The 17,436-nt window shown below is 43.0% G+C and overlaps 1 protein-coding gene across 6 annotated transcripts in view; it reads right to left on the reverse strand.

Moving 5' to 3' along the window:
- Window positions 1–17,436, reverse strand: part of plekhm1 (pleckstrin homology domain containing, family M (with RUN domain) member 1) — a 77,370-nt gene that overhangs the window by 47,672 nt on the left and 12,262 nt on the right. For all 6 annotated transcript variants that reach the window (XR_010969059.1, XR_010969056.1, XR_010969058.1 and 3 more), the window contains exons 3-4: window positions 14,373–14,611; window positions 11,022–11,669 (exon numbers count right to left, since the gene is read on the reverse strand). Coding sequence is in view for 2 of the 6 variants with exons in the window: in XM_068013213.1 (XP_067869314.1) it covers window positions 11,022–11,669; window positions 14,373–14,611 (887 nt within the window). In the remaining 4 variants the exon portion in view is untranslated. The remainder of the gene's footprint in view (window positions 1–11,021; window positions 11,670–14,372; window positions 14,612–17,436) is intronic.

Below are 17,436 nucleotides of genomic sequence, written 5' to 3' on the forward strand. Positions count from 1 at the left end.
TTGAGTTTCTGGTCAGTGGTGACCCCAGGATGCTGAAGATGGGGGATTCAGTAATTCAGTGATGGTAATGCCATTGAATGCTAGAGGGAGCTGATTAGAGTCTATTTTGTTGGAGATGATCGTTGGTCCAAACATGGACAATAGAGCTGAATTCCAGAGGTGAGGTGAAAATGACAGCCCTCAACATTAAGGCAGCATTTAACCAAGTGTGGCATCAAGGAGTCCTGGTTAAACTGAAGTCAATGGGAATTGGGTGGGGATGGGGGGAGCTCTCCACTGGCTGGAGTCATATCTAGCACAAAGGAAGATGGCTGTGGTTGTTACCGGACATTCCTCTCAGCCCCAGGACATCACTGTAGGAGTTCCTCAGTGTAGTATCCAAGGCCCAACCATGTTCAGCTGCTTCATCAATGACCTTCCCTCCATCATAAGGTTAGAAATGCTGATGCTCGCTAATGATTGCAGTGTTCAATTCCATTCAGAACTTCTCAGACAGTGAAACTGTCTGCACTCGCATACTGCAAGACCTGGACAATATTCAGGTTTGGGCTGATAAGCAGCAAGTAACATTCGAGTGCCAGGTAACGATCATCTCCAACAAAAGAGACTCCAGTCACCTCCCCTCTAACATTCAATGACATTACCATCACTGAATCCCCCACCATCAGCATCCTGGGGTCACCACTGACCAGAAACTCAATTGGACCAGCCACATAAATACTGTGACTACATGAACAAGTCAGAGGTTGGGAATGCTGCCATGTTACTCACCTCCTGACTCCCTAAAGCCTGGGCACCATCTACAAGGCAACAAGTCAGGAGTCTGATAGAAGACTAACCACTTGCCTGAATGAGTGCAGCTCCAACAACACAAGAGGCTCAATCATCAGGACAAAGCTGCCCCCTACCCCTCACTATGTTAAACATTTACTCCCTCCACCACCATGGCTGCAATGTGCACCATCTACAAGATGCACTGCAGCAACTCTCCAAGGCTCCTACGGCAGCACCCTTTAAACCTGCGCATGCTACCACCTAAAAGAACAAAAGCAGCTTGTGCATGAGAACATGACCACCTGCAACTTCCCCTCCAAGTCACATACTGTTCTGACTTGGAAATAAAACTGCCATTTCTTCCCTGTTGCTGAATCAAGATCCAGTACTCCCAACCCAACAGCACTGTCCACAATCTGGACAGACTGAAGCACCTGCACAACATGGACTGCAGTGGTTCAAGGCAATGGTTCACCATCACCTTCTCAAGGGCAATTGCACATCCCATGAACAAATTTTAAAAAAAACTGCAGTTATTCTCTGTAGCAGTTTGAAACAACTGAGTACCTTGCAGGACAACTTCAGAGAGCAGTTAAGGATCAACCACATTGGTGTGTGACTGGAATCACATATAGGCTAGACCAGGTAAGAGTGGCAGGTTTCCTTCCCTAAAAATGTCCTCAAGGTAACCAGTTGGGCTATGACAACTTTTAATATCCAGATTTAATATAAAAACTGAACACAAATTCTCAAACTGTCATGGCGATTTGAAATCATGTTTTTTGGATTATTAGTTCAGGCCTCTGAATTACTGGCCCAGTAGCATCACCACTACACTACTGTACCCAATATAGCACTTTAATATAGCAAGCATTCTAAAGGGCTTCACAAGGTAGAAGTGGACAAAAGAGTTAGGATAGGTTACCAAAAACCTGGGGTGGCACAGTGGCGAGCACCGCAGCCTCACAGCTCCAGCGACCTGGGTTCAGTTCTGGGTACTGCCTGCGAGGAGTTTGCAAGTTCTCCCTGTGACCGAATGGGTTTCCGCCGGGTGCTCCGGTTTCCTCCCACAGCCAAAGACTTGCAGGTTGTTAGGTAAATTGGCCATTGTAAATTGCCCCTAGTGTAGGTAGGTGGTAGGAGAATGGTGGGGATGTGGTAGGGAATATGGGATTAATGTAGGATTAGTATAAATGGGTGGTTGTTGGTCGGTACAGACTCGGTGGGCCAAAGGGCCTGTTTCAGTGCTGTACCTCTAAATAAATAAATAAAAGAATGTTTTAAAGGAAGTTTTTGAAAAGGTTGAGATGCAAAATTGCAAAGCAGACGTGTTTAGGTGGAAGTTCCAGAGAGTAGGGCTAAGGTGCCTGAAGGCACTAAATTCTTCAGACTTACACTATTGGCATTATACTTTTTTTTTGCACAAAATAGATCAACACTAATAATTTCAAACAAATGCTTCATGTAATGTCACCAAAAGCTACAAAAGCCCTGTTATTGTACAGACTGGCTTCAACTGGCTCAGAACGCAAGAAAAAAAGGAGTAGGCCATACAGCCCCTCCAGCCTGCCCATCATTCAATATGTTCATGGCTGATTTGATACCTCAACTCCATTTTTCTGCTGTATCTGCTTGATTTGCTTAGCATCCAAAAATCGATCAATCTCAGTCTTGAATACATTCAACATCTGAACATCCACACACAGCTCCCTGGAGTAGAGAATTCCAAAGATACTCTTATACTCCAACTATCTTCAGCTGCTTCATCAATGATCTTCCCTCCAACATAAGGTCAGAAGCAGGATATTTGCTGATGATTGTACAATGTTCAGTACCATTTGCAACTCCTCAGATATTTAAGCAATCTGTGTCCATATGCAGCGAGACCTGGAGAACATTCGCACCACACAAGTGCCAGGCAATGACCATCTCCAACAAGAGAGAATCTAACCATCTCTCCTTAACATTCAATGGCATTAGCATCGCTGAATTCCCCACTATTAACATCTGGCGGGGAGGGGTTATGATTGACCAGAAAACTAAACTGGAGCAGCCACATAAATACTGTGGCTACAAGAGCAGGTCAGAGGCTGGGAATTCTGTGGCAAGTAACCCACCTTCTGACTTCCCAAATCTTGTCCACCATCTACAAGGCACAGGCCAGGAGTGTGATGGAATACTCTCCACTCATCTGGATGAATGCGGCTCTAACAACATTCAAGAAGCTCGATACCATGCAAGACAAAACAGCCCGCTTGACCAGCATCACATCTGCCACCTTAAACATTCCCTCCCTTAACCACTGACACAGTGGCAGCGGTGTATACCATCTACAAGTTGCACTGCAGCAACTCACCATGCTTCCTTCGACAGCACCTTCCAAACTCACAACCTCTTCCACCTAAAAGGACAAGGGCAGCAGATATATGGGACCACCACCATCTACAAATTCCCCTCCAAGTCACACACCATTCTGATGGAATTATATCGCTGTTCCTTCACTGTCACTGGATTAAAATCCTGGAACTCCCTCCGTAACAGCACTGTGGTGTGCTCACACAAGGTAGATTGTAACAGTTCAAGAAGGCAGCTCACCACCACCTTTTCAAGGGAAATTAGGGATTTCTGGCCTTGCCAGCGATGCCCACAATGCATGAAATATTAAAAATAACCCTCTGAGTGATTAAATATATCTATCTCAGAATGAAATGACCACTCCCTTATCCTGAGACTATGCCCCCTAGTTCTAGGCTCTCTAGCCAGGGGAAACAGCCTCTCAGAATCTACACCTTCAAGCCTTCCAAGGATTTTAAACATTTCAATGAAGTCACTTCGCATTCTTCTAAACTCCAGAGAACATAAGCCTATTCTATTCGATTTCCCTTCACAGGACAACCCTCTCATCCCAGGAATCAATTTAGTGAACCTTCATTACAAGACCAAAATTGTCCACAACAACTCCAGCTACAGTCTCTTTAAAGCCCTATGTAATTTCAGCAAGACAACCTTACTCTAATACTCCAAATCCCTTTCAATAAAAGGCTAACATACCATTTGTCTTCCAAATTGCTTGCTGCACATAACAAGTTATATTTTCTTCAGGGAAAAAGTTTTTATAAACACATTTGCAATGTTGCCAGACAAAGTCAGCACAGGAGTTTTTACTTCACTTGTGTGATAATGTGCAATAATTATCTGGCAAAATTACTGAAATTGGATTTTATGATGCAAAGGTTGCTGTAACTAACGTGAAATAATGCGTCATTTTAAGTTTTAATGTTTGGAGTTAAAGGCTATAAAATGATCTGATAATGACCTATCCACTTGTTGATCAAGCATGAGGCAATGTCCTAACCTTGAAGGAAAACTGGGTTAGGAGACAAGATTTAGACTCAGGCTTCTGAAAAAGCAGAAATGGGAAGGCTAGAGAAAAAAAAATTGTTTCGGTCAAAAACATTTATATTTCCTGAGATGCAAGTAAGTTGATTTTAAAAAAGAGAGGAAAGAAGGCATGCAACAAGAGGAGAAAGAGGTGTAGAACGGCAAAACAGGTTATCCTGGGCACTAATATATATCACGACATTTCATGTTTGGCACAGCATGCAAGGAGCATGGATTATTTCAGGATGGAAACAGAGTCCTTTTGGAATTATGAACATGGCAGCACAACATAAGAAACAGGAGCAGGAGTGGGCCATGTGGCCCCAGGAATCTGCTCTATCATTCCACAGATCACAGCTGATCATCTACCTCAACTCCACTTTCCTGTGCTATCCCCATGTCTCTTGATTCCCCTAGAAACATAGAATTGCTACAGCACAGAAGGCTGTCATTTGGCCAGTAGTATCCATGCTGGCTCTCTGCAAGAACAACTCAGTTAGTTCCGTTCCCATCCTTTCCCTGTATTGCTGCAAATTTTTTCTGTTTAAATAAAATTCCCTTTTGAAAGCCATAACTGAACCTGCCTCCACCACATTCTCAAGCAAAGCATTCCAGATCCTAACCACTCGCTGCATAAAAATGGTTTTTCCTCATGTCACCATTGGTTCTTTTGCCAATCACCTTAAATCGGTGTCTTCTTGTTCTCAACCTTTCCGCCAATGGGAAGTTTCTTCATTTCTACTCTGTCCAAACCCCTCATCATTTTGAATACCTCTATCAAATCTCCTCTCAACCTTCTCTTCTTTAAAAGAATAGCCCCAGCTTCTCCAATCTATCCAAGTACCTGAAGTCCCTCATCGCTGGAACCATTCTCGCAAATCTCTTCTGCACCCACATTAATGCCTTCACATCCTTCCTAAAGTGTGGTGCCCATAATTGGGTGTAATACGCCAGTTGAGGCTGAACTAGTGTTTTCTGAAAATTCACCATAACTTCCTTGTTTTTGTACTCTGTGCCTCTATATATAAAGCCCAGGATTCTGCATGCCTTATTAATGTTTTCTCAACCTGTCCTGCCACTTTCAACAATTTGTGCACATATATCCCCACGTTCCTCTGCCCCTGCACCCACTTTAGAATTGTATCCTCTATTTTATATTGCCTCTCCTCATTCTTCCAACTATTGTATCACTTTGCACTTCTCTGCATTAAATTTCATCTGCCACATGTCTGCTCATTCAACAGCCTGCGTCCTTTCGAAGTCGATCACTATCCTCCTCACAGTTCACAATACTTCCAAGTTTTGAAATTGTGCTCTGCACACTCAGGTCTAAGTCATTAATATAGATCAAGAAAATCAGTGGTCCTAATACCGACCCCTGGGGAGCCTCACCATACCTTCCTCCAGTCCGAAAAACAACCATTCACCACGACTTTCTGTTGCCTGTCATTCAGCCACGGATCCTTTTAATCCATAGGCTTTACCTTTGTTGACAAGCCTGTTATGTAGCACTTATCAAATGCCTTTTGGAAGTCCAGGTACACCACATCAACCGCATTACCTACATCAACCCTCTCTGTTACCTCATTAAAAGAAAATTCAATCAAGTTAGTTAAACATGATTTGCCTTTAAGGAAAACCATATTATGGTTTCTAAAAATTTTTCCACCACCGAGTTTAAACTGACTGGCCTTTAGTTGCTGGGTTTATCCTTACACCGTTTTTTGAACAACTTTGTTACATTTGCAATTCTCCAGTCCTCTGTCACAACCCCTGTATCAAAGGAGGATTGGAAGATTATGGCCAGTGCCTCTGCAATTTCCAAACTTACTCCCTCAGTCTCTCAGATACATCTGATCCAGTCCTGATGACTTACCAATTTTAAGTACAGGCAGCCTTCCTAATACCTCCTCTTTATCAATTTTTAGCCCATCCAGTGTCTCAACTACCTCCTCTTTCACTATGACTTAGGCAGCATCTTCTTCATTAGTAAAGACAGATGTAAAGTATTCTTTTAGTACCTCAGCCATGCCTTCTGCCTCCATGCATAAATCCTCTTTTGGTCCCTAACCTCTTTTTACTATTTATATACCTGTAGAAGATATTTGGAGTCCCTTCATTAGTTGCCAGTCGCTTCTCTTATCCTTTTTCACTTCCTCTCTGAACTTTCTATATTCAGCCTGCTTCGCACTTGTATTATCAACCTGACATCCGTCATACACACCCTTTTTCTGCTTCACCTTACTCTCTATCTCTTGCGACATCCAGGGAGCACTGGCTTTGTTTATCCTAACTTTTTACCTCGAATGTAGCAGAACCATCCCCTCTTTAAAGGCAGCCCATTGTTCTGTTACAGTTTTGGTCAGCAATCTTAGATTCCAATTTACCTGGGCCCGATCTGTTCTTACCCCACTGAAATTAACTGGGGGAAGGCCAATTATTTTTACTTGGATTGCTCCTTGTCCTTTTCCATAGATAAACTTTATAATACTATGATCACTGTCCCCTAAATGTTTCTCTACTGCCATTTGATCCACTTCATTCCTCAGAACCAGATCAAGCAATACCTCCTTCCTCATTAGGGCAGAAACATATTGATATAGAAAATTCTTCTGAACACACTTCAGAAATTCTTCCACCCTCTCTGCCCTTTACACTATTACTATCTCAGTCTAAATTAGGATAATTGAAGCCTGCCATTACAACTATAGTTTTTGCACCCTCGCTATATCTTTCTATATCTTTCCCACTAGTTAGTGGCCTATAGAATACAGCCAATAGTGCAATGGTATCGCTGTTGTTTCATACCTCTAACCAAATAGACACGGTCCTTGACCCTTCTAGGACATCTCCTCTCTCCAGCACTGTAATATTTCCTTAATCAATACTGCCACCTTCCTTCTTTCTTTCCTTCCCCATCGTTCCTGAACACCTTGTATCCAGGAATATTTAGTACACAGCCCTGACCTTTTTTGAGTCAGGTCTCCGTTACTGCCACAACATCATGGCCCCACTTGCCTATCTGTGCCTGCAGCTCACCAACCTTATTTATCATGCTCCGTATGTTCACATACATGCACTGTAAACCTAATTTAGACCTTATTGCATTCCCTCTTACTCTGACTCCACCTAATGCCTTACTCTTACTCTAGTGTTATCGGTCTCAATTTTTTGTGCACCTTGTTTTTCCTTTCTGATGTTACATTCTAGTTTCCATCCCCCTACCAACTTGCATGAAACCCTCCCCACTAACAAGCCACCCCACAAGGACACTGGTCCCAGCTTTGTTGAGGTGTCTAAAATTTTATCAATCTCAGTCTTGAACATACTTTATGACTGAGCATCCACAGCCCTCTCGGGTAAATAATTCCAAAGATTCACAATCCTCAGAGTCCTAAACAGTGCACCCCTTATCCTGAAACTATGATCCATAGTTCTAGAATCTCCAGCTACGGGCAACAGCATTGCAGCATCCACCCTGTCAAGCCCTCTCAGAATCTTATGTTTCAATGAGATCACCTCTCATTCTTCTAAACTTGGGAGAATACAGTCTCATTCTACTTAATCTCTACTCAGACCCAGAAAGGGAAAAAAAATGTCAATACATGCAGGCATTTGGTAAAGATCCTGTGGATCAACATCAACAAACATTACATTCTCAACAGCACAATTTAGAAGAACAGATCTAGAAGGCTGAAAACAGCTGAGGCCCTAGAGGAGTATAGAAAGTGTAGGAGGGGGGGGGGGGGGGGTACTTAAAAAATAATTAGGAGAGCAAAGAGGGGGCATGAAAAAACACTGGCGGGCAAGGTAAAGGAAAATCCCTAGGCATTTTATAAGTATATTAAGGGCAAGAGGATAACCAGGGAAAGAGTAGGGCCTATTAAGGATCTGTGTGCGGAGCCAGAGGACGTAGGTGAGGTTTTAAATGATTACTTTTCATCTGTGTTCACTATGGAGAAGGACGATGTAGGTGTAGAGATCAGGGAGGGGGATTGTGATATACTTGAACAAATTAGCGTTAAAAGGGAGGAGGCATTAGCAGTTTTAGCAGGCTTAAAATTAGATAAATTCCCAGGCCCAGATGAGATGTATCCCAGGCTATGTGAGGCAAGGGAGGAGATTGCAGGGGCTCTGACACAAATTTTCAAATCTTCGCTGGCCACAGGAGAAGTGCTAGAGGACTGGAGGACAACAAATGTGGTACCATTATTCAAGAAGGGTAGTAGGGATAAACCAGGTAATTACAGGCCAGTAGATCTAACATCAGTTAGCGCAGTGGTTAGCACCGCAGCCTCACAGCTCCAGCGACCCGGGTTCAATTCTGGGTACTGCCTGTGTGGAGTTTGCAAGTTCTCCCTGTGTCTGCGTGGGTTTCCTCCGGGTGCTCCAGTTTCCTCCCACAGCCAAAAGACTTGCAGGTTGATCGGTAAATTGGCCATTATAAATTGCCCCTAGTATAGGTAGGTGGTGGGGAAATATAGGGACAGGTGAGGATGTGGTAGGAATATGGGATTAGTGTAGGATTAGTATAAATGGGAGGTTAATGGTCGGCACAAACTCGGTGGGCCGAAGGGCCTGTTTCAGTGCTGTATCTCTAAATCAAAAAAATCAAAAATCAGTGGTTGGGAAACTATTGGAAAAAATTCTGAGGGACAGGATTAATCTCCACTTGGAGAGACAGGTATTAATCAAGGATAGTCAGCATGGCTTCGTCAGTGGGTGATCATGTCTAACAAATTTGATTGAATTTTTTGAGGAGGTGACTAGATGTGTAGAAAAGGGTAAAGCAGTTAATGTAGTCTACATGGACTTCAGTAAGGCTTTTGGTAAGGTCCCGCATGGGAGATTGGTCAAGAAGGTAAGAGCCCATAGAATCCAGGGCAATTTGGCAAATTGGATTCAAAATTGGCTTTGCGGCAGAGAGTGATGGTCGAGGGTTGTTTTTGCGTTCGGAAGCCTGTAACCGGTGGGGTACCGCAGGGATCAGTGCTGGGATCCTTGCTGTTTGTAGTGTACATTAATGATTTAGACGTGAATATAGGAGGCATGATGAGTAAGTTTGCAGATGACACAATATTGGTGTCGTAAATAGTGAAGAGGAAGGCCTTAGATTACAGGATGATACAGATGGGCTGGGAAGATGGGCAGAGCTGTGGCAAACAGAATTTAATCCTGAGAAGCGTGAGGTGATGCATTTTGGAAGGATTAACAAGGTAAGGGAATATACAATGGATGGTTGGACCCTAGGAAGTACAGAGGGTCAGAAGGACCTTCGTGTACTTGTTCATAGATCACTGAAGGCAGCAGCACAGGTCGATAAGGTGGTTAGGAAGGCATATGGGATACTTGCCTTTATTAGCCGAGGCATAGAATATAAGAGCAGGGAGGTTATGATGGAGCTGTATAAAACGCTAGTTAGGCCACAGCTGGAGTGCTGTGTACAGTTCTGGTCGCCACACTATAGGAAAGATGTGATTGCACTGGAGAGGGTGCAGAAGAGATTCACCAGGATGTTGTCTGGGCTGGAACATTTCAGCTATGGAGAGAGACTGGATAGGCTAGGGTTGTTTTCCTTAGAGCAGAGAAGGCTGAGGGGGGGACCTGATTGAGGTATACAAAATTATGAGGGCATAGATCGGGTAGATAGGAAGAAACTTTTTCCCTTTGCGGAGGTGTCAATAACCAGGAGGCATAGATTTAAGTTAAGCGACAGGAGGTTTAGAGGGGATTTGAGGAAAAAAATTTTCACCCAGAGTGTGGTTGAAATCTGGAACACACTGCTTGAAGGGGTGGTAGAGGCAGGAACCCTCAGAAAATTTTAGTGTTTAGATGAGCACTTGAAACATCATAGTATACAAGGCTACAGGCCAAGTGCTGTAAAATGGGATTAGAATAGATAGGCTTGATGGCCAGCGCGGACATGGTGGGCCAAAGGGCCTGTTTCTGTGCTGTATAACTATGACTCTAACAACTCACCATCTTCAGGACTGTCTCTATATAGTGTCTCTTTTGTTAAAACGTGGGACAAAATGTGGAATTAAGACACAACAGTCCGAGTTATTTTGGTGGAATGTAGGGAATGGGATCCAAACAGGATATCACTGCTTGCAATATCTGCACTATTAAGTTATGCTTTGAGTGGATATATCCCTCACTGACTTTCCAGGTGCTTACAACATGGAGTAGGAGAATCAGTGTTCCTCCATATTTACAGAGAGATTTCCAAATAAAATAAAAGGGCTACGAAGTTATGCAATGGAAACTCCTAATGTCAATTTCCCAAACAGAAAGCTTAACCAAAGTATACTGGACTCTTAAACTGAAAGGCTTCATTCAAGTAAAGGTGTTTTTACCCAGTCAGAATCTCAGAGATCTCATAGGGAATATACCACTCAGCGATAGTGTTTATGCTTTGAGAAGTTATACAGAAATGTTATTTTTAAAAACGCAATGCTCATGTTGACAGCATAAGACAGGACACAGTCATAGAAAGATGTTGATGCAATCACATAGTATGTTTCAAACACCATGGCTGGAAATCTTGCCTTCTGTATTGCCAAATTACATTACCACCACCCAATAACATCAACAAAATCTCAGAGTCATAGCTCCTAAACAGAAATCCACATGGGGCAAAATAAACCTAGCTTCCAAAAGATAGATTGCTCACCATAAAACTGACAGTTGTACTGTTTGAAAGATTGCAGGAGTACCCATAAAAATAAAGTGAAAGTTACAGACTACAGTTAAAAACAGTTAAATGGCAAGGAATTCTTAATATACTAATGTAATTGGCTTTATAAATGAAAGCAAAATGGTGTATATTACAGCATTGAGGTACAGGTGAAGAGAAAAACACTTACTCTTGTAGAGATTTATTGGAGCTCTCTGCACTTGCAATACCCTTGTCTGTATCACAAGACCACAATTCTTCAGTAGCTTGATCAGGGCTCTTCATCCCACTTGACTGAAGCAGGCTATCAGAGCTCAGGCTGGATGAGAGTTGGGATGATCCAGTTGTTTCCAAACTTAACGTAGAGGATGTAAGTTTTAGTTTTCCTGAGTGGTGACTGCTGTGTGCAGTTGTGGAACTGGTGTGAATTACTTCAATGATATCAGACCCAGAGGACTGAGATGCTGAATCCCAGGATCCTTTCCTTCTGCGTTCAGAAAAGTTAGGCAGTGAGTGTTCTGGCAGTTCTGACGTTGAACATAAACCTGCCAAAGCCAGTGGAGTTGTGGTCCATTCATTTAGTACAGCTGATTTATAAGACAGTGCAAACGAAAGAGATGACAGACCTTGCAGATAGCTCAGTAAAACTTCACTGTCCTCCGAATCGAGCAGCAAGGCCACAGGGTGGTAGAAGTCACACAAGTTGCCCTTCTCACGGAACAGGGTTACTAGATAACACTCCATCAGACCATCATTCAGTGCAAGCCTGACCCATGCACGACATCGTCCAACATCAGTGTTAATGAAGTTTAAACCCTCCAGCTCAGTCACAACATTTCTGCAAGATTTTTTATGAAAAAAGAAATCAGCATGCTAAAGATAATTAGTCAAATTTTTAGTAGAATAAAGTAAATTGTATTTCAACATTAGCAATCTTAATACATTGCTGCTGATGCCAAGACCAATAAACTGCCTACTTTTTTTAACCCCCTATTCCCCTGAATGCTGTGGTTCAGTTCCACAGATGCCAACATCTCTTTGTACCTCAACCAAGGGGGCACTATTCCCGATCAGCCAGAGGCAATGAGCACCAGCTGATCTACCACGGGGATGTCACGCGGGTCCAATGCTGATCTCACCAATTTTAAACAGGCTAAAATGCCTTATTCAAATAATATTTGCAGAGCAAGTGAATAGCAAGGTCAAACATCCAATATCTTGTGTGTAATCATGAAGGTCTCAGGATTAAAAAAGAGCCACAGCACCAAGCCACATTCAGCTTACAAGTTCTGATAAAGGGTCACTGACCCGAAATGTTAACTCTGCTTCTCTTTCCACAGATGCTGCCAGACCTGCTGAGTGGTTCCAGCATTTCTTGTTTTTTATTTCAGTTTACAAGCATTGGTTCCATAATCTATCTTTTGAGTCAAAACGTAATTATTGCCTAATTTTTGAATTTAGAAATAATGTGCAAGGGTGAGCACAGCAGGTTACCACTTCCTTCTGTGTTATGAGGTTTGGAGTTGTCGATATAGTATCTTGGAACAGCCTGCCCTACAGAGCTCTAAATCAAGTGTGGCAACCAGCTCAAGTTATCCAGTGCTCAAAATGAAATAGAAAGGAAAGCAAAATAAATGGACAGTAGATTAACACACCAAACTAAGTGGGTGTAAAAAGAGCAAACCATTTAGCACCCCCCAAGTGTCAGTCATTCATTGAATATTTTTCAAAATAAAAATTCTAAACCTATGCCAGGATTACTTTCATGTCAATGCAAAGCAGTTTCTGACAGTGCATGTCAATATGCCATTTAACTGCAGAGGTTATCACAGCCATGCCTGATTCTCTCTTACCTACAATCCACACATATTTTTTTTTTCAGCAGGATTCCCTGGCTAATAATCTGGAACAGGAATTTGGCTAGTCGTCCCTCCCTGCTAGACCAGGCTAACTGTAGTATCCCAGCCAAATGAAATCAGCTAACTCAACACGAACTAGGAAATGGCCCTGGGATCTTCTAGACTATGTACTTGGCTGCGACACATTGAGGCATGTGAAAGACACCTTATGAAACCAAGCCCTTTCTTTGCAGAGTTTTATCTACTAAGCCTTTACAGGAGCAAATAAAGCATCAACAGAACTGGACTTCTATTAGGATTTTGAAGAGTTACGCTACAGAACACAGAAGTCAATGTCAAGCTCATCTACCCAAAGCAACAACAATGGCATCATTTTCCAGCCAATAGATGCACAAGTTTTACATTGCAATATTTGTTACCAGCAAACAACAGATGGTACAATTTCCATAACTTAATTAAAAAAAGATTTGAAGTAGAAAAGAGGTGAAAACTCATACCAGTAATGCTTTACAAACATATTTAAGAGAAATATATTCAGCGAGTTTTACCAAATAACTCCTTTTAAATGGTTTTTGCAAGATGAGATTTTTAAGACGGTTCTTTCTAAATTCTCAATAATGTGAATTATTAAATTAAACTCCACCTAGCTCATTACAGTCAGCAAACATGCAACTGAATGAGCATGTAAATAACTGAAGGCTGTTTGGGACAAAATGCAAGTCCACGTAACAGTCACATTCATGTCAGAATTAAGTGCCTACAGATTTCAAGTGGAACGTCATATCACGATAATCTGGTTCTCCTGCTGCGGAATCTCTCCCTAGAAAGAGTGTGTGAGCGACTGGTTAATCACAGGTTTGTTTTGTAATGGTGGTGAGAGGGGGACAAGGTTTGATAGGTACAAACAAGAATGCTGGTGAGTGAATTTTTGCATGTATGTAGTTCATGCAAGATCTGTGACTGACTGTTTAGCCCATACTTCCCCAATTTCAGAAGGTAGTTGGTATGGACCAGCAATACACATGCCAATAATGGTAATTCAGCAATGGAAAGCACAGTGACAGTGGTTAGCACCGCAGCCTCACAGCTCCAGCGACCCGGGTTCAGTTCTGGGTACTGCCTGTGCGGAGTTTGCAAGTTCTCCCTGTGACCGCATGGGTTTCCGCCGGGTGCTCCGGTTTCCTCCCACAGCCAAAGACTTGCACGTTGATAGGTAAATTGGCCATTGTAAATTCCCTAGTGTAGGTAGGTGGTAGAAGAATTGAGGGAAGGCGGGGATGTGGTAGGGAATATGAGATTAATGTAGGATTAGTATAAATGGGTGGTTGATGGTCGGCACAGGCTCGGTGGGCCGTAGGGCCTGTTTCAGTGCTGTATCTCTCTATGACTCTACAATTCCCTTTCCCCAAAAGGATTTTGGCACTCCCAGTGCCACCGGTACCAGATAGCTTGTAAAATAATTCAGTTTGAAGTTTTTCAGCCAAACAGGATAGTTAGAAAAATTAATACGAACCATAATAGTATTATACAGATTGCGATCAGAAAAATCCGACCCAATTAATCAGTGTTCTTAGACCAAGAAACCTTACAAATGCAAAAATTCACCATGCGAAATTAGTGCTTAACTTTAAAGAATATGATATGATGAAAAATGAATCAGTTCTACAAAATGGCAAACTTACCTGTGAGAGACAGTTTTAAGCAGGGTCCAAAAGACAGGCTGTGGGAGAGGTGCTCGATTTCGTCCTCTGTTTCCTCCATCTCTTTTGACATACTTTGATTTCAAGCCATGCACAAACACCGACTCTAATACACAGCACAGCATATTTGCATCACTGTCATCGCTAGTTACTACACTATCCGAGTTTACGTAACGCTTCTGTAAGCACTTCAGGGAATTTGCCAGTTTCTTCTTTATTCGCTGAGAACACAAAACAGATAATCAGTTATTTAAGTTTATATTAATTAAATGCCGATTTCAGAAAATCACACCCAAACAGAAAACAAAACAGCATGAATACAGTGGCCGAGATCAGGAATTGGGGTTATTGACCCAAGTAGTTCATCGACTTAAATAAAAACAAGAAATGCTGGAAATACTCAGCAGATCTGGCAGCATCTGTGGAGAGAGAAGCAGCGTTAACGTTTCAGGTCAGTGACCCTTCATCAGAACTGGCAAAGGTTAGAAATATAATAGGTTTTAAGCAAATAAAGTGGGGGTGGCGCAAGAGATAACAAAAGTAAAGCTGTTGATAGGACAGGCTCACAGAGAATAACTGACCAGAAGGTCATGGAGCAAAGGCAAACGGTATGCAATACTGTGCTGAAAGACAAAACATTAGTGCAGAGAGGGTGTTAATTGACAGAAAAATGAACAGCCCTGGCCCAATACACAAACATGAAAAAAGAGTGGGCAGGCACATGGTAAAAAAATCATGAAACAAAATAAAATAAAATAAAAATAAAAAAGAAATAACTGAAAATAAACAAGGGGGCCCATCAACCGGAGGCTTGGGGGTCACACTTTCGGACTGAGCGGAAGTATTCTTCAATGTAGCGGAGACCACATTGTGAGCAGCGAATACAGTATACTAAATTGAAAGTAGTACAAGTAAATCACTGCTTCACCAAAAACGAGTGTTTGAGGCCTTGGATAGTGAGGAGAGAGGAGGTAAAAGCGCAGGTATTACACCTCCTGCGATTGTATGGGAAGGTGCCGTGGGAAGGGACGAGGTGTTGGGGCTAATGGAGGAGTAGACCAGGGTGTCGTGGAGGGAACGTACCCTTCAGAATGCTGACAGGGGAGGGGATGGGAAGATGTGTTTGGTAGTCACATCACGCTGGACGTGGCGGAAATGGCGGAGGTTGATCCTTTGGATGTGGAGGCTGGTGGGGTGGAAAGTGAAGACAAGGGAAACCCTGTTGCGGTTCTGGGAGGGAGGGGAAGGGGTGAGGGTAGAGGTGCGGAAAATAGGCCGGACACGGTTGAGGGCCCTGTCAACCACAGTGGGGGGAATCCTCGGTTGAGGTAAAAGGAAGACATATCAGAAGCGCTGTCGTGGAAGGTTGCATCATCAGAGCAGATGCAATCGGAGACGAAGAAACTGGGAGAATGGAATGGCGTCCTTACAGGAGGCAGGATGTGAAGAAGTGTAGTCCAGGTAGCTGTGGGAGTCGGTGGACTTATAATGGATATTAGTAGATAGCCTATCCCCAGAGATGGAGATAGAAAAGTCGAGGAAGGGAAGGGAAGTGTCAGAGATGGACCATGTAAAAGGTGAGGGAAGGAAGGAAATTGGAAGCAAAGTTAATAAAGTTTTCCAGTTCGGGGCGGGAGCAGGAAACGGCACCAATACAGTCATCAATGTACCAGTAAAAGAGTTGGGGGAGGGGGCCTGAGTAGGACTGTTTCAAGGAAGGTTCAACATATCCCACAAAAAGACAAGCATAACCATGCGGGTACCCATAGCAACACCTTTTACTTGAAGGAAGTGAGTGGAGTTGAAAGAGAAGTTGTTCAATGTGAGAACAAGTTCAGCCAGGCAGGGGAGGGTGGTGGTGGATGGGGACTGGTTGGGCCTCTGTTAAAGGAAGAAGCACAGAGCCCTCAAACCATCCTGGTGCGAGATGGAGGTGTAGAGAGATTGGACGTCCGTAATGAAGAGGCGGCAGTTGGGGCCAGGAAACTGGAAATTGTCAAAATGACGTAGGGTGTCAGACGAGTCACGGATATAGGTGGGAAGAGACTGGACCACGGGAGAAAAGATAGAGCCCTTCCCACGGCGCCTTCCCATGCAATCGCAGGAGGTGTAATACCTGCACTTTTACCTCCTCTCTCCTCACTATCCAAGGCCCCAAACACTCCTTTCAGGTGAAGCAGCGATTTATTGGACTTTTTCCAATTTAGTATACTGTATTCGCTGCTCACAATGTGGTCTCCTCTACATTGGGGAGACCAAATGCAGATTGGGTGACCGCTTCACGGAACACTTCCGAAAGCATGACCCTGAGCTTCCAGTTGCATGCCATTTCAACACTCCCCACTGCTCTCATGCTCACATATCTGTCCTGGGCTTGCTCCAGTGTTCCAGTGAACATCAACGCAAGCTCGAGGAACAGCACCTCATTTACCGATTAGGTACGCTACAGCCTGCAGGACTTAACATTGAGTTCAATAATTTCAGAGCATGACGGATCCCCCTTTTTATTTTCACTTATTATTTTCTTTTAGTTTGTCCCATCATTCATTAATTTTTTTTACCATGTGCCTGCCCACTGTTTTTGTTCATGTTTGTGCTTTGGGCCAGGGCTGTTCATTTTTCTGTCAACTAACACCCACTCTGCACTAACTCTTTGTCTTTCAGCACACCATTCTTTGCTCCATGACCTTCTGGTCAGTTATTCTGTGTGACCCTGTCCTATCAACACCTTCCCTTTGTAATCTCTTGCCTCAACCCCGCTTTATTTGCTTAAAACCTATTACATTTCTAACCTTTGCCAGTTCTGATGAAAGGTCACTGACCTGAAACGTTCACTCTACTTCTCTCTCCACAGATGCTGCCAGACCTGCTGAGTATTTCCAGCATTGCTTCTTTTTATTTCAGATTTCCAGCATCTGCAGTATTTTGCTTTTAGTTCATCGATCACCTAGTATTAAAAATGTGGCCTGAAATAGCGCTGGGCAATAATAATTGCCATAAAATCAGACTCGCACCTAAAAAAAGTAGTCTGCAGACTATACTGAAA

Source organism: Heterodontus francisci, chromosome 33 (assembly GCF_036365525.1).
Source record: "Heterodontus francisci isolate sHetFra1 chromosome 33, sHetFra1.hap1, whole genome shotgun sequence".
Lineage (NCBI taxonomy): Eukaryota > Metazoa > Chordata > Chondrichthyes > Heterodontiformes > Heterodontidae > Heterodontus > Heterodontus francisci.